The sequence below is a fragment of the Poeciliopsis prolifica genome, unplaced genomic scaffold (assembly GCF_027474105.1).
Source record: "Poeciliopsis prolifica strain line A6 unplaced genomic scaffold, Auburn_PproV2 SCAFFOLD011, whole genome shotgun sequence".
In the NCBI taxonomy this organism is placed as follows: Eukaryota; Metazoa; Chordata; class Actinopteri; order Cyprinodontiformes; family Poeciliidae; genus Poeciliopsis; species Poeciliopsis prolifica.
This window is the reverse complement of record NW_026562386.1, coordinates 12,075,438-12,101,660: the sequence shown is the minus strand read 5'-3', so window position 1 is coordinate 12,101,660 and position 26,223 is coordinate 12,075,438. Positions and strand designations below refer to the sequence as shown.

Here is a 26,223-nt window from a genome sequence, read left to right as displayed (position 1 = left end):
ACACACCAGAAAGATCAGCATTAAAGTTGTGGATATGTTGAATGCAGGCTTGTGCAGCGATAGTGGACATTTTAAAAACTTGATAAACCACAACTTTTCTAAAAAAAATGCACAGACCTTTGCACAACTGCAAATCTATGGTCTTCAATCTAACTTACAAACTGGGCAAAGAGGGCATTGATTAGATAAACAGCCAATCCCAATAGGTTAATACTTGTCGAAAAGCAATAATTTTGTGAGCCAAAATTATTGCTGGATTTTAAGCAAAAATGTCTTGGTTTTGTTTTGCAACTGATGAGAAGTATTTAAAAAGATGAAAAAGGAGCATAGTACATTAAATCAACATTTTGAGAGCAATACAGTCATCCTCTTTACGAAGTAAAGCTTGAAAAACAACTGAGATTCCCACGCCCCATAAAATGTATCTTTACAACAGACAAGACAAATTGCATGTCAGCATTTTCACCTCTCACTCTAAAGCACTTGCACCAGCATCACAACTGTTTTGCTCACTGACACTAATAAACACTAGCAAGGAGCACTTAGGATTTTGTGAATTAAACATTTGATCATAATTTATACAAATGACACTTTATACATTTTATACATTATAAAGTGACATTTGTATAAATTATAATCAGAATTTATACACATGATACTTTCAAACTCAGCGGTGATCTGCATTCTCTGTTTTGCTTTTGTGGCAGCATAATAACTGTATTTATGGTCCTTCAACATAGCCCAGGAAATGTTTCTGCAAAGGCTTAAGAATGTCACTAAATACTTCTCAGAATAACTCAGGTTTTCACAGTTAGATAACTGTTTATATTGTTTCCAGAATAAAACCACGTTTCCTGTCTCCGACCTTTTAAGAGAAAATGTGTTGTGACAACAACGCCTTGCTTGTGGGACTCATAAGTGGTGTCAACCAAGGTTCATGCCATCGATAGTATGAATAGTATGAATTTGACTGCTGAAAGTAGAAATACATATTTGTATCACAGAGAACTGTGTTTATATTATAAAAGTTTCTACATTTGTGAGGAAACAGCTTCAAAGGGATATTTAATATGTAAATGATAAATGGATTAAATTATTATGTGTGTGACTTTCACACTCAGTGGCGTGAATGGCAGAACTTGAGATTAAATGAAAAACCTGCTTGTTGAAGAGTTACTTTCTCACATGTCACACTAAGGCTGAAAGGACCCTACACTGATGAGTGTTGAGCACTGTGAAATCTGACTGCAAAAATTAGTATAGAACAATTATAATCTGTTAAGACAAATTACTGGTAAATTCACTTACCCTTATATTTATTGATAAGATCAGTAATTCCCAACATATTCCCAACATAGGATGGGGATAACAAGTTATGTATAACATAACACATTCAATGACTATCAAAGGTCATTCAGTGCCACTCTGCTGCAGTGAACACGAAGTTCAAGAATATTTCAAATTCTGCATTACACTGCTCTCCATTACAATTACCCTATTTGATCTACTTTTTTTTTTTTATTTCGGTCACCCTTTAAGCACAACATGGTTGGTATTCCTCTTCAATAAATGTCACAATTCTTATTAAAAACAATTCTTAAAAAAACTGACACTCACATAAAGCAATAAACCTTCTACACTGTCAACATGACTATATTTGCCTGTTGGAGAGACATGTTAGAAGTGACAGAATTTATTTAGCTTCATTCCTCTGCTTGTTTGTGCTGTACCTCCAAATCCACAACTGGTCTAAATTCTTGACTGCATTAAGCTCCCACACAATAACATCTTGGCATAATCCAGGAAGATTTGATGGCCAATGATATGAGCTGTTCTTTTATAAGAAGTTCAAATGGGGATTTAAAAAGGAGAAGCATGCATTATCAGTAACTGGTCCCCACAGAAATATTGTGTATCTGACAATTTTAAGCACACTCATGCTAAAACATTCCCACATTGAAGTCTCTCACGTTAAAGGTGACCTTTTTCGATAAATTAACTTTGTCATGTAAAACAAGAATTTCCAAGTTCCCAAAATGTCTTCAAAAAGTAAAAACTATTCATGAAAATGCTAATTTTTAAAGGTTTATGCACAATAATTTGCAAGTCAATATTTTGTTCAAGACCCTTATTCATTGACTGAGTTCATGTCCTTACTCTATTTTTCTATCACAATCCAAATTCATGCATATAAATTGTGATTCTAGGTTTCTCTTTGATTGCACGTAAATAAGTTGTCTCGTGCTTCTAACTCGGTCTTGTGACTTAGTGGCTTTCTGTTCACTATATATTCTGCTTTTCACCCAATGACAGATGGGATATGTTTCACACATATGCACTCACATTCCACCGCCACCCCCCAGTTTCCCTGAAGTAGATAAAGATAGCAGAGAAAATAAATGAATTAGCAAGCAGTACCCAAATCTTTTAGATCCAGAGAATGGCTGTGCTGAAAGAATAACACATTATGACACATGCAGCTCAGTGTGTTTCATTTTGCATAATGCTCTTTGACTTTCTGATTCCAAAAGATCTAATTTTCACTCTCAGTATGTCCTGAGGCTAAGCTATCTCACATTTTACGATAGTTGCCAGTTCCACATGTCCTCAAATGGTGGTCCCACTGTAGGGACGATAGAAGGTAGTCCTGTGTGGAAGTGATGCTTGAGCAATTTTGCCTCACTGAATCACAAAACAGCTGCCAGTGCAGCTCATTACCTCAGCTCAGTGTGCCTCTGCTGTGTTTGTTGAGGAGTCTGATGCACCGTATGTGTGTAGTTGTGATGACGTATTCCAAAATTGTCATGTGCAATGTGCATGACAGCTTCAAAAAATATGGCCTCATGTTGATAAAACTAGACTAAATTTTCTCCAGAAGCTTGCTGATATTTCCAAAAATCTGCACATATTGGTGAGGTGTGCAAATACAGCGCCACTGGACTGTTTCATCTTTGTTGGGAATTGTGACTTGAAGGCTTATTTATTTCTCTATCTCTAGACACTTTCCCCACCAACAGTGTTTTTTTACTGCATATGTTTCATCCAAAGGTCTGATACTGACTGTTTATTTTATGTCAGAGTAGCAGTGTCCACGTGGTATACAACTTTAAAACACATCAGTCAAACATACATTTCTAGGGGCAAATTGATCTTTCATACTTTTTTCCGTGTGGCTTCAAAAAACACAATCGCATGTCTATCCAACTCACCTTTGTATACAAAGGCTCTATTTGATGTCTCAGTCTTCACACAAACTTCTGAAAATCTCTTGAGTGTTTTTTTTTTAATGTATGTGTGTAGATGCCACCTTAACATCCTGTTTTTATTCATACCCCTTTCACTTCACCGAGAAAAAGATCCAAAGCTCTGAAACACATGCTAAAACTCTTGCATGTCGTTGGGCAGGACCCAAAAGCTGGCGTGAGGCTGGCAAGCATTTAACATGATTATTTAGAAACAATGAACAGGTTACACAAATCTAACCTATTTCTCATATCCATTGTCAAAATATAAAGGTCCAGTATAATATTGCTGCAAAATTAATGACTTGATGGAAACAGCAGTCTGCTGTTGTAATTTTGTCCAGGTGGATGGATTGTTGCAAAATCAGCAACTCTATGCAATCAGCTAGATTTCCCAATGTTTTCCGTATTGACATAACAAAGTGAACTTGAATGTAATGCTTTATGATTCAGTCAATCATACAGACTAAATCATGCACACAGTCTGCACAGTCTGTATGATTGACACAGTTTGTAGACATAAAGTGTGCCTTCAGTTTATATACATGAGCTGAAGGCACAGATTCAGTTTACATAAAAATGTAAAGTTATGTACATAAACTGAATCTGTGCCTTGATATAATGTGCTATGATTTCACACTGTACAGAAAGACTACGTTAAAATTATTAGAGCTGAATTAAGGAATAACAAACGAGCTCCCAACATCTTTTGCCTCATACTTTTCATCAAAGAGCTTTAACTAGGAGAAGGTAAGTAGAGGATTTATAGAAACATTACAGAGACATCCAAATATAATTTTTTCAGCTTTAACTAAGATAAAGAGAAGAGTAACAGAGCATCCAAAGACATAAAAGCCTTATAAAACATCAAAATTATGAAAGCATGCAGATACTGTGATTTTATACTGCTGTTTTGTATTTGCAGTCTTAAGAAAAAATAAACAAATGTAAAGCTTCTATTTACGTTGTATAATATATCATATTTCCTGAATTGTGCTCGTTTTTACCAAGCAGAATTTATTCCTACCATCTCTGAGTCAGTTTAGTTTTAAATCACAACAGACTGTCTAAAAGGCTTTCTTCCTAATGCAGATGCTGGGAACAGTCCAATTTTAGTTCCCCATATACCCTGGTGAAGCTTTTGTCATGGCTGATTGTGCTGTTTTATTGGGTCATCTCAAGATCTGAATGTGTTTTAGGCTAAGCATTAAGTTACTTAAGCAAAACTCATACTAACAGATCATTGCCAATTATAAAGGAAAATTCTGTTCCTCTTAAATTGCTCTTATCACTTTCAGGCTTTATTTTCTTCTGCCTCAGCATGCGCTCTCTCAGCTGTGTCATTTGCAAATTTCCCCCTTAAAGAATGTGGAGCAGATCTTTTCAGACCAACTTCAGAGAAAAAGATCTTAGTGGCGCGTCATCTCACATCAAGCCTGTGGCCAGAATTCTCTGCTGTCTTTATGTGTGACCCTCCTCTTCAAAAATCAGGGTCTTCCCTGACTTAACTATGTATTATTTTATTGCACTATAATTCCAATTGAGAAAATAACACATTGAAAAAAGTGAAGAGTCACATTTCTAAAATTGGGTTGCATTCTTTTGTTGCGAATTACACGTTGCATAGTGGCAGATACAATTAAAAAGTTAAACATGTTTATGAGTTATTTAAGTTTACAGAGATTTACAAAGGATTATTCATATTTGAAACACATCTTTTGTAATTTTCTCTACTGCATCAATGTGATAATTCAAGATTTTAATATTCAAACTCACACCTTGCATCTGTCTTCTCATTTGCAAATGATTTTAATCTAGGTTGAACTAGGTTGAAACCCTGAACTACACCTACCTTCTTTCAAAAGCTTTTATATCTGTGAACCCTTTAAACAATTGCATCTGTGACTGCTCTTTGGTCTTGGCTGAAAATGAGAACTAACTAAGCACTTGCTACCAAAATGTCTTTGCAGCAAAATGTGGGTCTGGACAAATGGTCGCACACTGAGTCAAAGTGCTTTTGTAAGCTAAAAAAAAAAAGCTAAAAGAACATACTGTTCAGTAGTTAATGCCATTTTTTCCTGTCCTGTTTTTCAGAACAAGAGCCTAAAAAATAAACTACTCTCTGGAAACAAACTTTGCGATGCATATGCTGAAGAGGTAAGGACTTTTTCTGTTTTTCAAAGGCATTAATTTCTGAATTCTTCTGATTTCCATATTATTGTTTCTGATAACAGACTTGGAGGAATTCAAAAGAGATTATGGTCAGTACTTGTTTTCTTGCAAGCAAAAAAATATAACAAAACAGATAAGAGCTTAAAAATTATCCAAACTTAAGCTTAAAATTTATCCCCTCACCCCCAAAAGAATATATATACATATATATAAAACAAATGAGAAAAATCAGTTTTTGGTTAATTTCCCTTGAGGTTCTTCTCAGCCTTGGGTATCTTATTGTTTGAATAAACTTGAGAAAAGATTTAAAGTTCTTATTCTGCACACTTTTTGTTGATTCTCCACCTACTGATATTAAGTGTGAACATTATGTATTGACATTATTAGCTAAGGTTTGTTTTTATATCAACATAGTCTATAATAAGATTTTCAGGAGGGAATGTTCATAAAAGTTGAAGTTAGATTCAAATTGGTGCTCTGCAGACTCTTTATAATGTAACATTTAACAATAGTTTGTGAATTAATCTCTCATAACAATTTGTACTTTTTTCCAGGCAATCTCAGCAAGTGCTACAGCTCTTGACTCTGTTCTTTCTGTCACTTATACATTCTTCTAGAGTTCAGACATGGACATAAACTTGCTTGGTTTTGCCTGTCTAGTGAATTTCAGAGCAACTTGTACCTAACTGTCACCCATTTGATTGCTGTGCAGTGCAATCTGAGGAGCTATAGTTGCAGAGAGAGCAGCTTTGAGTGAGGTTCGTCTGTGTCATTTTCGCTGTCACTTTTCATCTTTTCGTGCTTCGACTCGGCTGCCAGTTGCCATAGTCAGCACAGTCCAGGGAGCTCACATCCTCATTGAAGCCTTGAGCTTTTGACTGCTGCCTTTTACCTTCCTGCTGACCGAAGCTTATGCTGTAATTTAGCCGTGAAGTCTTGTACAAGACAGCAGGTCTGGCAGGCATCCTGATGACATGCTCACATCACAGCTGATTCTTGGTGTGTAATTGCAGTATTTATAGTTATGTGGCCATTTTGTTGAAACTCCCAATCTTTTCTTGTGGAGTTTGTGGAATTATTTAAATTTTACAGTGAGAATGTGGGCAGCTTGATACTGCTATTGTGACAGATAGATTCTAGGTCAGACCTCTGAAGTGAAATCTAAGTTTGAGCGTTTTTGAATTGTGCACCTCCAGGCTACCATATGACTTTGATTAGGTCATACCCAAACTTGAATATGAATTGACCTAAGCCATCATATTTTTGGCCAAATGTTCAATTTTGGTCTGACCAGAACACTTTCTTTCATGTTTATCAAGGAATACATTTCACACAGTTGAACTTGGTTTACTAAATAAGTGGACTTTGAAGGAGTTTAGATCCAATTAATTTTAGTTAGGGTCAAAAGAGTAAAAGCAGTTAAATATGAATGCATGTCCCACTTTTCAGATTTTTCTTTGTGAAAAAAAAAAACACTGAAAGCAATAGTCTGAAAAATATATTTTATTATTACCAGAAAAAAAGAGAAACATATTCAAGGGATCCTAATAATTTTACCAGGCATGCTGTTTCTCTATTCATTCATTGTCTACCCATTTAAATAATTTGTACTGGAATAAACACATAAAAAATTATCACAAGAAAATTATTGCTGGACTTTTAGTTACTCTTAATAAACTTGGTATTTTCTAATAGAGAGAAAAAAAATAAACTTTTTTATGGTGATTAAATGAAACTTCATAGGTTTCTGGCATATTTTTTAATAACTCTTGCTCTAGAGTTAAAAATGTTTTCATTATTTACAATTCCCCATTGTGGCAGTCACATCTCACTGCATTAAGGAATTTGAGGGGAAACTTAATTTTGGGTCATGCATCAGTATTGCCTTGGGAATTGTATTACTGGAAAATTCCCCTTTGGCTTGAACTGCATCAGCAATAATGGACTAATGTGAGTAGTCAACACCACGTGAAGTTAGATCTCTAAAGCCCTCAAAGAGAACACTGAGTTTGGGAGCTTTTGATGTTGAGGAGCTTTTCATCAGCTCTGAAGTCAGCTCCAAAGCTAAGGTTGCTCCCATACTCCCACTGAGACATAGAAAATTGGAGTTAAAAATTCTGGCCTCTTTCCTTCAAAAATCTTCAAGCTGAACTCGCTGACATGTTGCCAGCGATAGCTTATCTTTGCTATCATCACATATTCAAACCCTGAGAAGATGATGGCACATTTTGTGATGCAGCCCGGCTGATTGGAACACTTCAAGTGTTGGAAAGAGTAAAAAGACAACGAAAAGGTTCTGATTGAATCTGTGGGTCATTATTTAGTGAACCAACTTTTTTTTAGGCAAATGGTTAAAAAAAGGTATAACTTTTCTTTGTACCTAATACAAATAATGTCTTTTTAACTGAACTCATGAAGAAAAATTACTCTGAATTTTTTTGATTATCGTCAAAAGAACTCTAGTTACAGTTGCTGGACTTTAAGGTCTTTAAGCCAGCAAATAGCTTGCAGACTTTTTTCTGAAAACAGGTAGATGGAGGTCACTGTCTTCAATTCCCTTACCAGACTTTGGCTTTTGAAGTAAATCAGTGAGAGGAAATTGTTCCATGCTTCGACTTTAATCCTAGAAAGTTATTTATGTTTTAAGGGGAAGGGTTACCGACTGAACCTGTAATCACACTGTAATTACCACAAACTGACAGAAAGAGATGGTCTCTGAGCCTGAAAAACAATTGCTAAAGGTAATTACAAGCAACACCTTTTCTGCCTCAAGTTTGTCTGTTTGAGCTGTTCAAGGAGCTACACCTACTAAAACCCCACATTTTGATGATGTACCATCTGTTCATAGTGCTACTTTTACATGTTTATTATATCTATTGAATACTTTATGATCTAAGTGTTAAGTGTTTATATTTTAAATTAATTTTAAATGAGAATATGCTCAAGGCATTAGGAATTCTGAGTTGATCAATTCAAATAATGAAAGAAAATGAAAGCAAAGAAGAAAAAAAATCCTTTAAGGAGAGTTGTCCTTTGGACAGGGATAAACCTTTTACTCAACCATTCACCCTATAGAAACAACAAAAAACACAATGTGAGGTGAAACATAACACTACGATAAATCATTTCAAACCTGTCTTGAGGTTATTTTTTCTAGATTGGTAAAACAATAAACTAGTCTTTATTAGGTTAGATAATTTGGTATCCGATTCACACATCCAACTCATCAGATAAATGTCTTAGTGAGAAATAGATTAAATTCTTAGCATGACCTAAACAAAAAAGTAAAAAAAAGATATTATGTAATTTAAAAAAATGGTGTTATTTGAAAAAAAAAGGGAGCAAAGAACGACCCCTCCATCGTGCGACTCCTGCAGTGCTAGGCAGTAGGAAGCTGGACTGATACATTGGCACATTTTCAAAGTGGTTCCCATTTGATCCACCTGAGACTCTTTTGAAAGCCGTTGTTCAAAAGTTGTGATCATTTGAGCAGTGCTTATTTCTCAAAAGGAAAGATTATTTATGAAGGTGTTGGCACTGACCTGATACTTAATTGATATATTACTCATGAATAGTTTTGAAACCAACGTAGAGGAATTGCTGGTATTCAAACATAATCTCTTGACTCACAGTCAGAAAGAACTCTAGCCAAATTTGAAATAGACACAATGAAGAACGCCACTAAATCAGTTATTTCACTTTAGCAATCATATAAAACCACAAATCCTGCTCCTTTATTCAAACTGGAAAGAAAACCTTCAAGGATATTCAGCATTACCTGCTATACATTTCTGACTATTTTACGTTTTATCAGTTCATTATGTAAATGTCACGGAACATATCAAAGTGCTGCTGATGCGCTCAAGGGAAACATCTGATAGCTGAGAAACCTTGATTCAGTGTCAAAGTTAGAACCATTTGCTAAAGGAGGGAGATAAATGGCATTTGAGATGCCCTTTAATCTGTTTCACATCTGCATGAATTTATCACCCCTTTCCCTCCTCTGTCAAATTTATGGTGTTGCTGCACAGTCCTGATGTTGAAGAATGATGTTTTCACACTTCAGTGTAAGAGCTGTTATCACTGAAATTACGTTGAATTCATGCATCAGGATTTAACTGAAACATCCATGGAAACCATTCATCCATCTGTCCAACCATCCGTCCAATAGTACTTACTTGGACAAATTACAAAGAGGGCTAAAATATAAAACTTCAGATTTAGAAGGATTTCATGTAATGACATATTTCAAGGTGAATGGCCTTGTGTAATTAATTCTGCAGGGCTTTTTGAATGAAGCTGCATGTCATTATCTTTTTAGATATTGGGGACAATTAATGAGCTTTGAAGAAAATCTCTCCAGTCCCACAACTTTATTTTAATAAATGCTCCTAACACCTTTTTTAAGGTGCTAGGAGCCTTAATAAAGGTTCCTAGCAACATAAATTAGACTTATTTTTAATTTTTTGGGTTATTCTGATTTTTGGATGCAACATTTTCTTTGTTTTTTAAAAGAAGAATTAAAACAATAGAAATTTGTTTATATTCTATATAAATTGTTGCCACTTCTTTGTTGGATTTTTTTATATTGTTTATTTGAATTAACAGCCAGAGAGACAGAATGGTCTTTACAGACTACTTTTTGTTTGTCAAGCGATTGACAGAAAACAACAAATTATTTCATTATAACAGTTCCATCTAAATAAGATTGAATAACAGTAAAGATGAACTGATTTTCATTATTCAGTGAAATAAGTGAAACTAATGTGTCATGAAGATTAGCATTTGCTCTGCCAGCAAGTTGGATTGTGTGCCTTCTACATCTCTTATATTTGTTTTTGGTGGGTTTTGCGGCACTGACTTGTAAAGTCTAGTAAATGTTCCTCAAGCTTTCTCTCTAAGCAGCCAGCTTATTTATTAGCAAACTTCTAAGATGATCTGTCTTGGAGAGGGTGTCATTGCCCATCTACTGGAATCATGTCAGTAGTATTCCTCGTGAGACATTATATAAATTTTTTGTATTAAACATTCATTTAACACACTTACTTTTATTTTATTTTATTTTTTTAATTACTTTAAAATTTTATTTGATATTAATCAGAATAATATTATTTTTTAAATCACTTGGTGAGTAATGAATCTATCATAAGTTTTAAAAGTTGAAATAAATTAATTTGTTAATAATGTTGTAATTTAACGGACAGACATCTGACATGATTTTTTTTCAGACTAACAGCTATTTGATTTCTGACACTTAGCAACGTCGTTGAAAGAAATTATTAAAATGTGCAATTATAAAAAGTGGATAGTGCAGCCATTTTCTGCTTTTGATTTAATAACTCAAATGGATAAGCATCTATGTCAGTCACATTACCCCATTTATGTTGTAGGTTGGGTTTTTGTGTGTGTGTTTGCACTTTCAAGTTTTAACCCAACTGCAGATTTATTTAGCCTTTCAGGAGGCACCAACATGATGATAAGTGATAATGTTAAATGCCATGTAACATTAGGATGCCCCAGGCCTCTTTCAGGAAAGAAAAATCAAAGTAAGATCTTCCCATGGTTTGTTTGATGTTTAGCAGTTTGATAGCACGTTGTTTGGGAGATGCGCATTCACTGCCGTATGATATATCCTGCAATGCAATTTGTCCATCTGTAGGGAGAGTACAAAGGTTGAATCTATGGTTAATATAAATGTATGGCTATGGTCGTCTACCTCATTCACTATTCATATTGAATAAATCAAATTACTCTGACAGAAATGACTGAAGTATAATAGTTGAGGCTGTGATCATTTAGCCGTCAGCAACCCACTGCTCGACTGTGCAGGTCTATGACCATGCTGCACTCCTGTTGCATTTAAAAATTCAGCATAAGGTGGGGATAGCTGCATTTTGCTTAAGTGTCATTGGCAATTTGTGTCCTATCACTTTTGGATGTTTTTGTCATGGGGATTGTTTGTGTTGTTCCACAGGGACAATGTATGTTGAAACAAACTCATACAAGAGAAATCAGTTTTTTCTTGAATGTGTATTGGGGAAAGAGGTTACAATTTATGCTAATGAAACACAGTTATTTGTAGATAAAAGGAACAAATTTACTGGATAATTGAACTGCACAACATATTGTATATTAGCATTGTCATATAAGTGTTTGCAATATTAATCTTACAAAGATGTTTAGACAGCAATAATTGTTGGTCTGTATAATCCAAGTATAATAAACTTTCTGTAGCAGACCCCCCCCTCATGAACAAAGTTTAACATAGCCGTGATAGGTGATTTTTAGTTTTTATTAGTGCAACATCTCCCTTTATTACAGATGCAATGGGTCTTCTGGAAATGTAAAAAAAAGACACAAGAAAAAATATTCACATAAAAGAACACAGACTTGTAATGCAAAGGAAATACAAACAAAACATACCTCGTTGCTTCCACTGGAGGAATGTGAAACAACACATTTACTTCTAAAAGACAGAAGAACAGAATGTAAAATCCTGCTGACAGTAGTTGTTTTCCAGCCATTTGTGTTAGAAATAATTACTGTCAGCTTTATAAGGCCCACATCTCCTGGATACTGCGTCATGAAAGGTACAGAAAAAAAAAAAAAAAACCTTTTGGAAACCATACATTCTGTTAAACAGAACATATATAAATAACCTTCCCAATTCAAATGTATTTGAAATAGTTCACATGCTGCTACAGTTACATGCCAGTTGGACAGTTTCATGGAAGCAGGTGCTCACTATGGACACAAATTACAATGCTCAAAATAAGAAAGGACCCAGAGCGATAGCGGCACAGATGAGAAAGAGGGGAAATACAAAAATAGGCTTATACAGCAAGTAATGTTTTTGTCACAATATTCACCAATATTTTCCCCACTGAAAGGTTTTCTCTGGTAATGCAGTCCTACTATAGACACAATAGGTACTAGAAGATCTCTTTCCCTAATTTGAGATTCAGATTGTGGTTATTTGCTGTGTTTTTCTCTCTGCCCAATTTTCTGTGTGGTCGCTTGGCATAAAAAAAGACCCCTGATGGTTCTACAAATAGAAATAGATTTCAGTAAACACCATCTGATTGTTAAATGTCAAGCATTTAGAAATTTTGATTGATTGAAAACATTTGCTAATTTTGTGCCATTTTGAATAAATACACAACAAAAGTAATCAAAATGCACTAACAAGACAAACTGATCTACTTCATATCTAATAGGAATATTAAGTATAGTCAAATCAACCCAACTCATACCTTATTTAATAGAACATGTTTGGGTCATACTATATGTAGTCTTCTTTAAGTGTTATAATACCATCTTCTGAAATTGAATTTACTGTATTGTATATGTTTTTAAGCAACATGTTAGAAATTAAAATTATTGTATTAAACATTCTTACAACCTCATTAAAACCTTGCTGTGTTACTCATAGTGACCTCCACATAAGTAGAAAGAACTGAGCCCCACAGAAGGCCCTAAGAGATATGTAACAGAAATACTGAGTCTTTTGTGATCAGTAGAAAGAAAAAAAAACCTGCAACTCTGCACCAAAATCTACAGATTTGAAATTGGTTGTCATGGAGTCACAATACACTAGTAAATTTGAGATTATTCTTTAATGGTTGTTAGTTTATCTGCTTTGTTGTTGCTTGTGTGGTCTTTGTTCTATTATTTAAGTTTGTGCCTTCATTTTGGCTTTAGATGTAAAACACTGAATTTACTGTTATCAGTTTATTGTTTTTTTATCTTCCTGAACAAGAGAAAAAACTGTATCCAGAGCCTCCCAAGTGAATAGTTTAAATTGTGGGAAAACAGACACACAAAACCTCAAAACAAGACACAATCTCAACTTCAAGATGAAGGAACAACAATGTCTCTTTGCTTTCTGAATGAAAGTGGGCTCCAAGGAAGAAGACCCAGCAAGACCCCACTTTTGAACTAGAGGCATAAAAGAGTATGACTGGAGTTTTCTAAAATAAATGTTGACAAGTCACAATACTTCTGGGAGGATGCACTTTGGACATTTCACAGCATTTTTTCTCTTTTTCATCTTCAGACTGAAGAACTAAAATTGGGTCATTTTTGTGAGACACAATAGAAAAAAAAAGTGTTATAGTCTTAAAGAAAAAGCATCAATTCCTACTGTGGATACGAAAGAATGCTTTAAGAAATAGCTTTTCTGAGTGTGCATAGAAAAGAAAACTGTTAAATCCTTCTAATATTTTTGCAGAGATTTGCTGATATGACTTTCCTTTGTTTGAATTTAAATATAAAATGAATTCAGAAATCTGCAAAGTTTTAAATCATGAAATATAATGTGGGAAGTTTTAGCAGTTATTTTAAGCTTGATTAAAACTGCAGGATAAAGGAGATTTCTGATGAAAAACTTGAAGGACCTTTCAGAATTACATTTGCATGTTCTTGATCTTTTCCACTGGGTGATTTTTATAAAAGTGGTCCAGTTCCAGAGTTACTTATTTATTTATTTTGTTTGATGTTTTTGCAATTTAATTTCTGATGAATTCCAGCTAGATTCTTGCTTTTCCCTGAATGGTCGGATGGTCTCCAACAAAGACACATATTTCTAAATATTCAAACCACTTAAACACATACCTTTGAAATATATAAATGCATGTAATAATATTAATCCAAGCTTTAAAAACGGTTGGTTTTCAGCCTGTAAGAGTAGAACTGCCAGTGCATCTTTAATACAACAGTTTAATACAGCTGCAGTCATATTCAGTAAATTAGAGTACACATTCCAATGAGGCTTGTTTGTCAAATTAAAAGTATCTCTAAAAGTGACAATCTTCAAAGAGCTACTAAATGCAAAATGTTCCCTTTACCATTTTTTGCACATGAGTTAATTGAGGTCCCAAAATGTAATGTAAGTGAATTTGATTAAAAAAATAATAATTTTGATGTTTATTTTGTCATAATTGTATTGCCTAATAAACAAATGTACTAACATAATAGGTTAGTTTTAGAAATTCTCTTCACTTTGGATGTCAATAAGCCTGTTACCTGGAGGCTGAAGAGACAACAATAAGTGCTTCACAAAAACAACCCAAATTAATATTATTACACTCTACAACTGTCTCCATATTGGAGGGCCTGATTGTTACTAAACAATATACCTTTTAGATGAAAAGAGGTAAAGACACACTGTGTTCTGTTTATGTCTGTCTTTTGGACATTCTGCTGAAATCTAACAGCTCTGTCATCGACCTCCCAGGGATGATGACTCACAGTGACACATTTCGTGAGTCTTCTCTTAAAGAAAGTTTGGGAAAGATATTAAACTACAGCAAGCTCCAAAATACAGTGTCACTGTATTTTGACTGTTTGAGAAAAAACTGTTGAGAATGCAGGCCTTGTGTGTGAAGGATTTTCGTCAAAAAAAAAAAAAGAAAAATACTGCTGTAATTCTCTAGGGTAAAGGAGAAGGCAAAACAATTCAGAAAGCTCAGTATATTCAGACTTTACGATTTAAAAGCTAAGACTCAGTGCAGATGTCTATGGTTTATTGCAACTGAGCTCATCACAACACAGTGAACTGACAAAAAGACAACACATTTTTCATCTTTTCTTTTTTTTTGTAACTTGCCTAAAATTATGATAAAATAATTACTTCTTGCTGATCTGAGGTAAAATGGTACATTTTGCTCAACAGATACTTGTGCTTTGGTTGGCCCTAAAATGCAAGCAGTAATTTTTTTTAATCTTCTGAGTCCAATCTGTTTTTTCTTTCATTTTGTTTTTAAGGTTTCCTGATTTTATGCAGAATTTAGTTTTTAATTTTTGAAAGAAGCAAATAGATTTTTCTCAAATCCTCTTTTTCAGCTCTGAAATGCAGAATGCAACAAATGTATTTGGTTGTAGAAAAAAAATCCCTCTTACATGCAATTAAATATGTCAATAAAATAATTCAGTAAAGAGCAGTTCTTCTGTTTTTGTTGATTACTTTAAAAACTTGTTTAAGGAAGCGCCATGACATAGCTACGGCTCCAGGAAGGGCATTCGCATTCTGCAACTTGTTTTTTTTTGTTTTTTATCTTTTCATTTTCATCCATCTCCAAATGTTTTCAAGTGAATTTAAAACTTTGAATCCACTTGAATGGATTTAATTTCTTTCAGATTACATCTTACAACAATTTTTGGCCATCTCAACAAAAAAGAAACAATTTTTAAGTTTAGAAAAAAACACTTATGGTCCCTTCTTTAGTGCTCTTTACTTGTTGAAATGGTTTATACCTGTGAGAAAAGGAACATTTTTGGTCAGAGTATAAAATAGGCCCTTAATTTCTTTTCACACTTGCCTCCTAAGCCCTTTATAGTTTATTTTGTGTACCTAACTTAAAAATATTTTGGTGTCATAAGTTGTCAGAAACCAGTCGGTTCCATTTGAAGGCTTTCAGTGTTCTCCATACAATATAAGCAGTTTTGAGGATGGCAGTATGACTAAGAGTCAGCCCCTGTGTTAGGTTGTGCCCAGTGATGTGAAACAGCTGAGTGAATGTTAGGCAGCTCTGGACACTGTTCATGCTCAGGGTAGTTGGCAGTGAAGAACCTCTTTGCTTATGTGTGTTACTACCCTATAATGGGCCAGAGCGAGTCACAATGTAAAAACCTGCAAGTATGTAGCGACGGCAGCAGTCGCGTGTGTGGGGGCAGTAAGAATTCAGACTTAGACAGTGGGCAAGAAGCCACTGCATGACTGCATTATTCTGTGTACTATGCAGTTCAGTGAAGGGCAGATTTGATGTTTTCTTCCTCTCAGTAGGGCCTTTCTTTAAGCCAGAGCTTTGCCCAGGGAACACTCACAAAGGACTCTTCTGCTGCAGCTTGCAGAATCCAGCAACATCTCAAACCAGTTTTGCTATTTAAATAAGCTAACACTTATTTTCTTATCTTTCCCTTGCAGTCCAAAAAAATCCAGGCTCAACTGAAAGAACTGCGGTACGGGAAAAAGGATTTAATTTTTAAGGTAAGCTCAAACTGAACGTGGGTGGCTTTGTAACAGACCGGGGGTAAACACTTACCTTGGAAAAAAATGATCCCATCACAGACGGCGCTCCAATTAATTCAGCTGGCAATTACAAAGTTGCCTGCAGCCAGACAGCAACCTGCAAAGTCAATTGGGCGTCTCTTAAACCACATACTGCTAAATCTTGTTCTCTGATTTTGCCTCTGCATGATACTGCTCATCCCTTTCAATCTAACAAGGTTTGTGGTTGACCATTCTCGACAACAGATGATAATACAGAATTACGTAAGCTTATAAATAAGAATTTTCTTGACCCAGATTACATATGACACCATGTTTTCCTGTATTTCCTTGGGAGGGAGGTCCTTATTTCAAGGAATCAGATATGCATTACATGTTTGCTCCCTTTGTTAGCAGAATATAAATAAAAAAAAAACTGGTGGCCAGTTTCACTTACTTGTCCGCCTATTCTGTATTGTCAGGACTAAATGTTCTCATATCTGAGTGAGCACGTAATATTTATCGGCATTCACAGGTACATGGACTGACCTTTCCGGCCTTGTTTGCAGTGGTAAAATGTCAGTCCATATTTCTGCAAAAATGGCCTGTAATGCCTCCTGCTAAATGTGCATTTCAATGCTTTAAAGTTATAATATGATTTTTTAAAAGTGATAGCAGACTACATTTTCTACTATTAGTTCTAAAGGTGAATTTATTGTTGCTGGGTGTTCTGATCTTTGGCCTGCTTTTATTCCATGAATGATGAATGTATTGACTTGTTCGCCTGCTGTCAGATCTTGTAAATCACTGTCTCTAAACTCGATCAGTCACTCAGGTAAAAGAACTTTATTTCTCAATGTCAAACATTTAATATTTATGCTGAAGACGTGGTTTGCAACCGTAAAGGCAAGAGATTAATTTTGCGCATTTTTCCTCTTCCATTGAAATAGTCAGCCTTGTTTGATGGTATGACCTGATTTCTTTTTCGCATGTGGGAAGGTTACACAGATATGATTCACATTCTTCTGAACCTAATCTTCCTGTTGCTGAAACTTCATTTGTAATTCCTGTATGCTACAATCCAAACCCTAGTGAGAAACAAAGGAGCAGAAAGTGGCAAAGAGTAATTTGAGATATGTAAATATCATCAACATCATAGGGGGAATGTGAGTCAACCTACCACCAGAAAGCAACTGAATGGGTTATGACAGCTGCTGTACCATATCAAAGAGCATTTTGCACCACATCACAGTGCATGCTGATAAGAATGATCAAGGAACTCAACAGAATGTATTATTCTAATTTATGGGTTAATGGTCTGTTATATTACGTTACATTGCAGTTTCATGATAGGGCTGCAAAGATGTATCCCATTTTAAAGGTGTATCTGGTCAATCAGATGCTTCACTGAAGCCAAAAGTATTCTGCAATGAAGTGTACTTGAACAATGAAGCCAGCAAAAAGGAATGGTTTATAACTGAGCAGTCCTTATCTGTGGCACTGGACGCAAAATGTGTAGCTAATAATCTTTGTTGAAACAATAAAAGCAAGAAGTTTGCCATAAACCTCCTGCTGGCCTTTCAAATGCATTCAGTTCTTCAAATGCAAATAATTAAAACATACATATAGTCTTGGTGATTACAATTTAAAAAATAACACAAACAAACAAACAAACAAAATTCCTGGTCACACAGATTGTGTTACAGAATCACAGCAAACCTTTGTGTCACATTTCCATCCTACCCTTGAACAAGGGTAGGATGGAAATTTTGGATTGTCAGTCCATTCCTTGAAGTCTGGAAACTCAATTTGCAGCAAGAACTCAGCTTTTAAAATATTTTTGACAAATATGAGCCAGGTCACCCATTTATTATTTTATAATATAGTAACTACTACTTGACTTTTTGTAGCTTCTACTTCTATTCATGTTTATAGTGCTGAGAGCAAAGGCATATTTCACAAAAACTTAACTCACAAATTGAAATTTGCAATGACCTAATGGCCATACATCAGGTGAATAGGAGTGACCATGACCTCAAAATCTGAGGGGAATTGAAATAAATATTTTCTTAATTCTCTCCTAACAGTTTGAAAGTGCTTAGACTCCTAAAATAGAATGGCATGTTGAAAAATAACCTGTTAAGTTCAAAGTTATCTACAAAATGCTAAAGCAACTTATTAATATGGTGCTTTGAACTAAATCAATTGTGTACACACAGTATTGATGTGAAGCTGCTACTGGTTCTTCACAGTGGAATCTTGTTTTGACAAGTAACAGAGTTGGAACTATAAAGGAAAACTCCATTTTTAAAATCTAAGAAATGAAGATTCACAATAGGGACATACTATCTTGTTAGAAGTTTTGCACTTGATGTGTTTTCGTTGCTTATGTAGAGAACTTCAAGACAGCAACAGAAATCCAACGCAGCACCTACATCGTGTGTCAGCTGTAAACAGCTCAAAAAGGCAGGTCTTCCCTCTCTTGCTCACACCATCAAAAATTCTGAAAGGACCGCCAGTGCCTTTGCAGTATTTCCCTGAGAGAGTATTTTTGGTGCAGAAGTTCTTTTCAGGCTTTCATATCTTCTTTCTTCCATCAGTCCAGTTTTAAATTTGCCCCCAGAGTTGTTTTTCCTCGAGCATAGAAAAAGAAAAAGGCCAAGGAAAAATGATGGCCTGATGGAGCTGCATGCTGCATATAGCTGAAAAGCTAGTGGCCCACTGACCTCAAACCTCTATAATGGACTCAGCACAGAAATATGAAGCTTGCGACTAGGAGGCACTAACCCTGGAAGTCAGCATTTCAGGGTGAGTGGTCAGGCATACATCCTCTTCAATGGACTGTCTTGTGATGATGCTCTTTGTAATAGATGCAATCGCTTTGTGCAGTGATACAGCACAAAAACACACCACAAAATGTCCATTTCCTTTAAATATATATTGAGCTCATTGTTCAATACCAAAAATAGATTTTGCAGAAATTTATTCTTAATTAAATATAAATTTTCCTGTTTAAGCGAGAGTGAAAATACGAAAAGCATGTAGACCTAAGCATGAACAATGTTAGGCCAGGGATGGGCAATCCTGGTCCTCGAGGGCCAGTGTCCTGCAACTCCTGGATTGGACTAGCACCATTCACCATTAACTTAGTGGTAAATATCTAATTAAATATTTTTCAATCTCAAAAATATAATCTTTGCTAAATTATATAACTCCATTATGTAGAAAATAGCTGTGTGTCAATGAACACTTTAATTTTTCTGTGCAAACACCTCTGTGTCAATTATTGAAGACGTATAAGCTCAGATTTTCTCTTCAGCACAACACAACAGTAACAAATGAGCACAACACAACAGTAACAAATGAGCTTTGTAATAGTTCCCAACTCTGCTTTGTGTGAGAAGAGACCTACTGGAAGAAATATGTGATACTTTTGAAAGCGATACTGGGGATTTTCACTTTCAGGTAAATAAACTGAACTGAATTAAATTTTATATAATTTAATAATGTATTATAATTTATCATTCTTAAATGACGTATTTAAAATAAAAATAATATGATTATAAAAAAATGTTAGAATGGATGGACCCATCTTTTAAAAAGATTTAAAAAAAAAATAAATAAAAACTCCTTATTTTGGCTCATCATCTCACTCTCTAATGTCATGGACTGTTTCCAGAGTTTGCCATTACTATTTGTTGTGCTATCTGACCTTGGATGCTCCAGAATGTAAGCTTATGCAGTTTATCACTTTGAAAGGCCAGTAAAAAGACACCCAATAAAAGTTCATGGCTCTAAAGTCCACTATCAAGCTCGGTCAAACGTATGCTGCATGCAAACTATAGTAAAATGAGTGTATTTTTCTGCCCTACTGATGAGTTTATCAATAATAAAAGACACCTCAGAGGAACCGCTGTTGATTCTCGCGCGATGTTAAATCAGCTCATTTTTGGAATATGACCGTTTTGCGTGTTCTCTTCCATCCAGGGAATATAGTCAAAAAATAATGATCATTATGGCTCTGGTTAGATTTCAAAGCCTCTGTTCTTAGAAGTGTCAAGAATTGACTTGCATTTCTTGTATTTGACAAAAAGGGGCAGACGTAATGATTCTGAATTGATATATATATATATATATATATATATATATATATATTATATATATATATATATATATATAATATTATATATATATATATATATATATATATATATATATATATATATATATTTATATATTTTTTTTTCCTTCCCTACATCTGTGGCTGTTTCATAATTTGTGCTAAAAATCAGAAATCAGAAAAATCTGATTTCTAAGGTCATGCATTTCTGCAGGGGCAACAGCTTCTGGACTTGGAGCACAAACTGACCATCGCCAAGGAGGAATTAGAGAAAACAGCCCTCGATAAGGTGACAAAATAACTATTTGATGTTGTTTGTGTTGGTGAATAATACCTATGTAACATGTTTGAATGTCTGAAGCAGCTTTGAATATCTTAATATGACCCATTCAAACACAACAATTTAAGAAATTAAATTAAAGAAATGACATTCAAATTGTTGAATGAATAAATCATGTGCAGCAAAATAAACTATTGTTTAGGAGTAATTTCTGAACAGAGGAGTAAATACCAAGATTTTTCTCCCAGTTTTCACATGCAAGATTGTGTTTTCATACTGTTTAGATTAAATCATTAAGAGACATGCTTCAGGTTTGATTGGTAATTTTTTTTTTTTTTCATTTGTGCGCATGCTTATTGACATATTGTTAGCAGGGTTTAGTTGGATGAGCTGAAATTGTGTGAAGAAGAAAAAAGTACATTACAAAAGAAGGTAATTCTGTAGTTCAGTAGGATTTTTTTTTCCTACTGAATGTTTATTACGCGTAGTACTTCTTTGTGTCTTACCTAACAATGACTTAGGTGTTTGGCAATCACTTAATAGCATGACCTCTGGCTCTATGGCTTACGTTCATTTTTCATGTGGATGGAAGGAAAGATTCAGTGTCTTCTGTGTGTAATCTTTTGCGGGGACAGGAGTCACAGCTGAAGGCACTGAAGGACACAGTTCACATCTGCTTTTCAGCTGTCTTGCACAACCAGCCCAGCAGCAGCCACAGATTTCCCACCTCCCCCAGCCACCTATTCAGATACTCATCGCTCATCAACAGCTCCAGACTCACCTTTCAGCAGCCACATGCTAAGGTATTCAATATTTCACACAGTTCCATCTGATTTAATGTTATTGCAAGAGATGGCCTGGGCGTTGTAAGAAACTCAACCTTTTTATAATTGATGAATGAGTAAAGAGATTGCTCTGTTAAGCATACATCTGCTGCAGATGAAATCCACTTGTCCTTGAGCAAGATGTTTCCTTTCAGATGTCAATATATACTCTGCCAAGCTGTCTTTTACACTGGCTTGTTCAAATCTTTTTATTCACTCTAAAGAAGAAAATTTGAATTATAATATTATAAGATTACAAGTTTGTTTTATGCATTAAAACAAACTTGTTTTAATGCAAGTTAAATCTTTAACACAAATCTCAAGAAAACTGGTGAAAATAATATTTTTACCCATTTTCCAATATTAAATGAGTTAGACTGATGACACTTTTCACTACAAAATCTTGTTTTACCTCTTGACATCATTTATCTATCACTGTGTCTAAGTCATTGTCCAACATTTACACTATCCTTATAAATTATTGTATCCTTAACAGGACTGATGACCTTGATGGCTTATTCTTAAATAACTCATTGTTTTAAACCATATTTTTGGAGCATGAAACCAACAAGAAAATGAAGAACTTGAGCATCCTCGCATTAAATAAAGCCACTTGAGGTGGCTTGAGATTTTGATTTGGAAACCAACCAGACTCCTTACTTTGTACTTGTCCTGGTTTGAGAGTATGCTCAGAGTCTACTTGAGTTACATTTGACATGTGACTTTTATATTGAATATTTTTTCTAATACATTTTGCCTGTGAATGGCTTGGCTGGCTGGCTGGCTGGCTGGCTGGCTGGCTGGCTGGCTGGCTGGCTGGCTGGCTGGCTGGCTGGCTGGCTGGCTGGCTGGCTGGCTGGCTGGCTGGCTGGCTGGATGGATGGATGGATGGACGGACGGACGGACGGACGGACGGACGGACGGACGGACGGACGGACGGACGGACGGACGGGTGGGTGGATGGGTGGATGGATGGATGGATGGATGGATGGATGGATGGATGGATGGATGGATGGATGGATGGATGGATGGATGGATGGATGGATGGATGGATGGATGGATGGATGGATGGATGGATGGATGGATGGATGGATGGATGGTCAAACTTATGTAGAGCCTGTGGTATGTGTAACCTTTTTAATTATTATGCCTTTTCGTCATTACTCTGCGTTGTGTGAATATGGACCAGGAGACAGGATGACACAAGATGAAGTTTATCTGGATGAAACAGGATATAAAATAATCAGGGTCCAGGTTCATCACCGGCAGTACAGCACCTCGCGCCCATCTCTCATGAACTGGCCAACGGCCGTATTTTATACATTAACATTAGACAGAATTACAAGGAAATAAAACAATAATAAATGAAACAATATGTACCTGGATGAAACAGGATATAAAATAATCAGGGACCAGGTTCATCACCGGCAGTACAGCACCTTACGAGGAATAGTATTTTATGTTAGCAACAAACTAACAGAACATTCCACAGGACCGTTACAATGTTCCCAGTGAACCTACCTCTCGCCCATCTCTCATGAACTGGCAACGAGATATCTATGTTCACTATAGTTAACGTTGCCAACCACCAGCAGGGGTTGCTGTTTCACCCATTACATCTGAAGCCAAACTTGGAAGTAAAGACAAGTGGAATTCTGTACAATATTTTAACTATGTTACATATGCAAAGCAGAGAACCACAAATAAACCATTACATCTAAGTATTTTTTGCATTAATATGCAAAAAATAATAATTTTGGTCAAGAAGACCAACATTTACTAAAGGATTGAAGCAGGTTGACTATTTTAATGCTTGCCAGGAGAAAGTAAAAAATATACCTTGACTTAGTTCAGAAATGGTAGGTCCCTGAAAAACCAAACATAAATAAATAAATAACTTTCTGTTGTGACATTGCTCTCAGTCAAAGATAGTTGAACTGCAACATTTCCTGAGTTTTATTATTTTCTTTCATTGCCATTGCAAATTCAAGAGGGGGAAGGACCCACCATATGAAACCAACCTCCAATAGCAAAAGAGAGATAGATACCGACTATCAGCCACAATAGCTTTTGTATCCTAGCAACAACATGCACTCAGTAAAAGCAGCATTGTCAAGGGCTTTGATGTATCGGCATTTTTTCCTTTACTTTCTGTGATCAGTTAGTCACCCACTTCTTTTAGAATAGCCTTTTATAACAAGAGCATTTAAGATTCAAATTTTATGATAATACTGAGTTAATGCTAGTATTAGAAAATGCTTAGCCTTCACAATATTGTTGAAAAAAGTTAAACACTGATACATATAATGGATGAACATAGACAAATCCCGCATAACTGAACACTTTATGCATGGAATTTAGACGTTAGATTTGTATTCACATAGCAGACGTTAGATTTGTATTCACATAGCATCATGCAAAGGCACTTTACAAGATAAATGGATGAAATTAATTTCCAGTTAGACAGAAATGCACAATAAATTACATTTATACCAATCCAACACATTCATGTAAATAGAGAAGATTCACCATCACATCTGCAGATAATCTAATTCAGCTTACAATATGTTAAAAGTTATCTGTATGAGGAAACAGTTACAACCAGTCATTGACTTTACAGCAATCTCTCACACAGAGTAAACATGTGGCAGCAATGAAAAGTCATTCCCTTTTAACCAAAAGAAAGCCTTTATGGGAAGTCTATGTTTCAATAGCCATTTGCTGCAACCAACTTTGAGTTTGAGAAGACAGAAATCAAACCCACAAGGAAACACTCAACATGCACAGAGAGAACTTCCCTTAGCAAAACTGTCTGAACACAAAACAGTGGCAGGAAGTTGCTCTGCTAGTGGCACTGTGTGAAAAGCAATAATTGTTAAACATATTTACTGATGTCTTACTAAAACAGTGAGATGAAACAACAGACCAGAGTATGATTAGCTACAGCAGTGCTTCTTAAAATAAAATTTAAACAAGTCAACATTAAAAAAGAAAACCAATCGTTTCTCAACAATATAGCAAGGGGGATGAATATATTTAGTGGTTTGGCTTTAGAATGTTTTCTCTTTTTTTTAAAGAAGAAAATGCATGATTGGCTCAAAGCCTCTTGAAGAAATGAACCACCATGCTTCTTGTTTTGCAATATTTTTTCTGTATTCTCCATTCATGTCTAAAAACAGGAACCAGACATCAGAATTTGCAAGTGCCTTGTGACAAAGTTTCGTCAAAGGGAAACATGCATACATTTACATCACAAATCTGATGCAAAGACAGCAAAAATACATTTTCCTCAAAATAGTTTCAGTGAAACAACTTTTCAAAACTTAATACATCAGGGCCCTGGTTTTTATTATTCAGGCATTAATAGTTGCTTGTTCATTAACATGGGAAACTTTTTGCAAATACTTTGTGCATGACAAGTTGCATGTTCTGGTCGTAATTATACTAATGGAATAAGTATTTGGTTTCTCTTCAATATCTTGATTCAAAATCCATAATTTAATTTTACTACAAAAGTTAAAAACTAGTAATTTTCCAGTGCTTTTATATTTTAACAAGCATGTACAATTGTTCTGTTACAAATAACAATGCTTTTACTATGATTTGTGTAAATCCAAATTTCCAAATCTGGAAAATGGGATACCATATTTTTGTGTACCTGTGGCTTCATGTTTTGAAATGTTAAAGTAATGATAAGAGAAAAGGCTGTGATACTTTAAAAAACATACTAAATGTTCAGGGACAACATATGAGAAATAGCTAAATGGCTAATTCTGGCCTATTTACAGCAATTTTAATTATTGTGCAAAGTCCCTGCCAAATATTTAAAATTTAAAAAATAATTTTTGCTTATGTCTGTTAAATCAGAATTAGAGATGAGCTGAATTTTCTTTGTGTGTCTTTGTGCACAAAGACTCCCTACAAACTTTTACAGCAAGTCAATGAAAATTTTTCTACACTATTTGTTTAGCTGCATCCCGACAAAAAATTATTTCAAATTAAAACAGCTTGCTTGGGAACATAAATAAATTTACCTTTTACTACAGTATTTACTTCACTGCACATCTAGAGAGAAATAGGCCAGAAAATAATTACTACAGAAAATAAGAGTTGGGCCAACATGATTTCAGTGGTGTTCAGAATAATAGCATGTCTAACTCAGACAGCAGTTTGGAAGTTTGTGCTTGCCTTTGTTGAGGGTGATGTAGCTTTTAATTTAAAATACAATTACTTTCAAGCATTATGGGAGTTTTGCTATGTTTGTGCACCATGAAAATTACTCACTGTCAAATATTCTTTGTTGGGAGTCTCTTTAAGTCAAGGTCACAGCAGATTCAACTGGGGCTTTAGGATTTAATCCTTTTAGAAATAAAACAAGGAGACTGCGATGGAGAGTCATAGTAAATATAGGATTTAGCTTTCAGTGCAGATATTGTTTTCTCTGGAAAACACTGACATTTTACGACCAATATCAACTGTCAAGGTTTGATCCATGCAGCAACATTGGGCCTTCAAAAATACCCATTCTGGCTGACATATAAATACAATTCAGAGGGAACAAAAATATACATCTAGTTATTTAATAAAAATTCAGTTCA

General features: G+C 35.1%; 1 protein-coding gene across 1 annotated transcript in view; it reads left to right on the top strand.

The window, feature by feature from the left end:
• luzp2 (leucine zipper protein 2) overlaps window positions 1–26,223 on the top strand; it is a 154,493-nt gene that overhangs the window by 110,084 nt on the left and 18,186 nt on the right. The window contains exons 6-9 of the mRNA XM_055036816.1: window positions 5,337–5,399; window positions 16,339–16,401; window positions 20,736–20,810; window positions 21,437–21,604. Of these exons, the coding sequence (XP_054892791.1) occupies window positions 5,337–5,399; window positions 16,339–16,401; window positions 20,736–20,810; window positions 21,437–21,604 (369 nt within the window). The remainder of the gene's footprint in view (window positions 1–5,336; window positions 5,400–16,338; window positions 16,402–20,735; window positions 20,811–21,436; window positions 21,605–26,223) is intronic.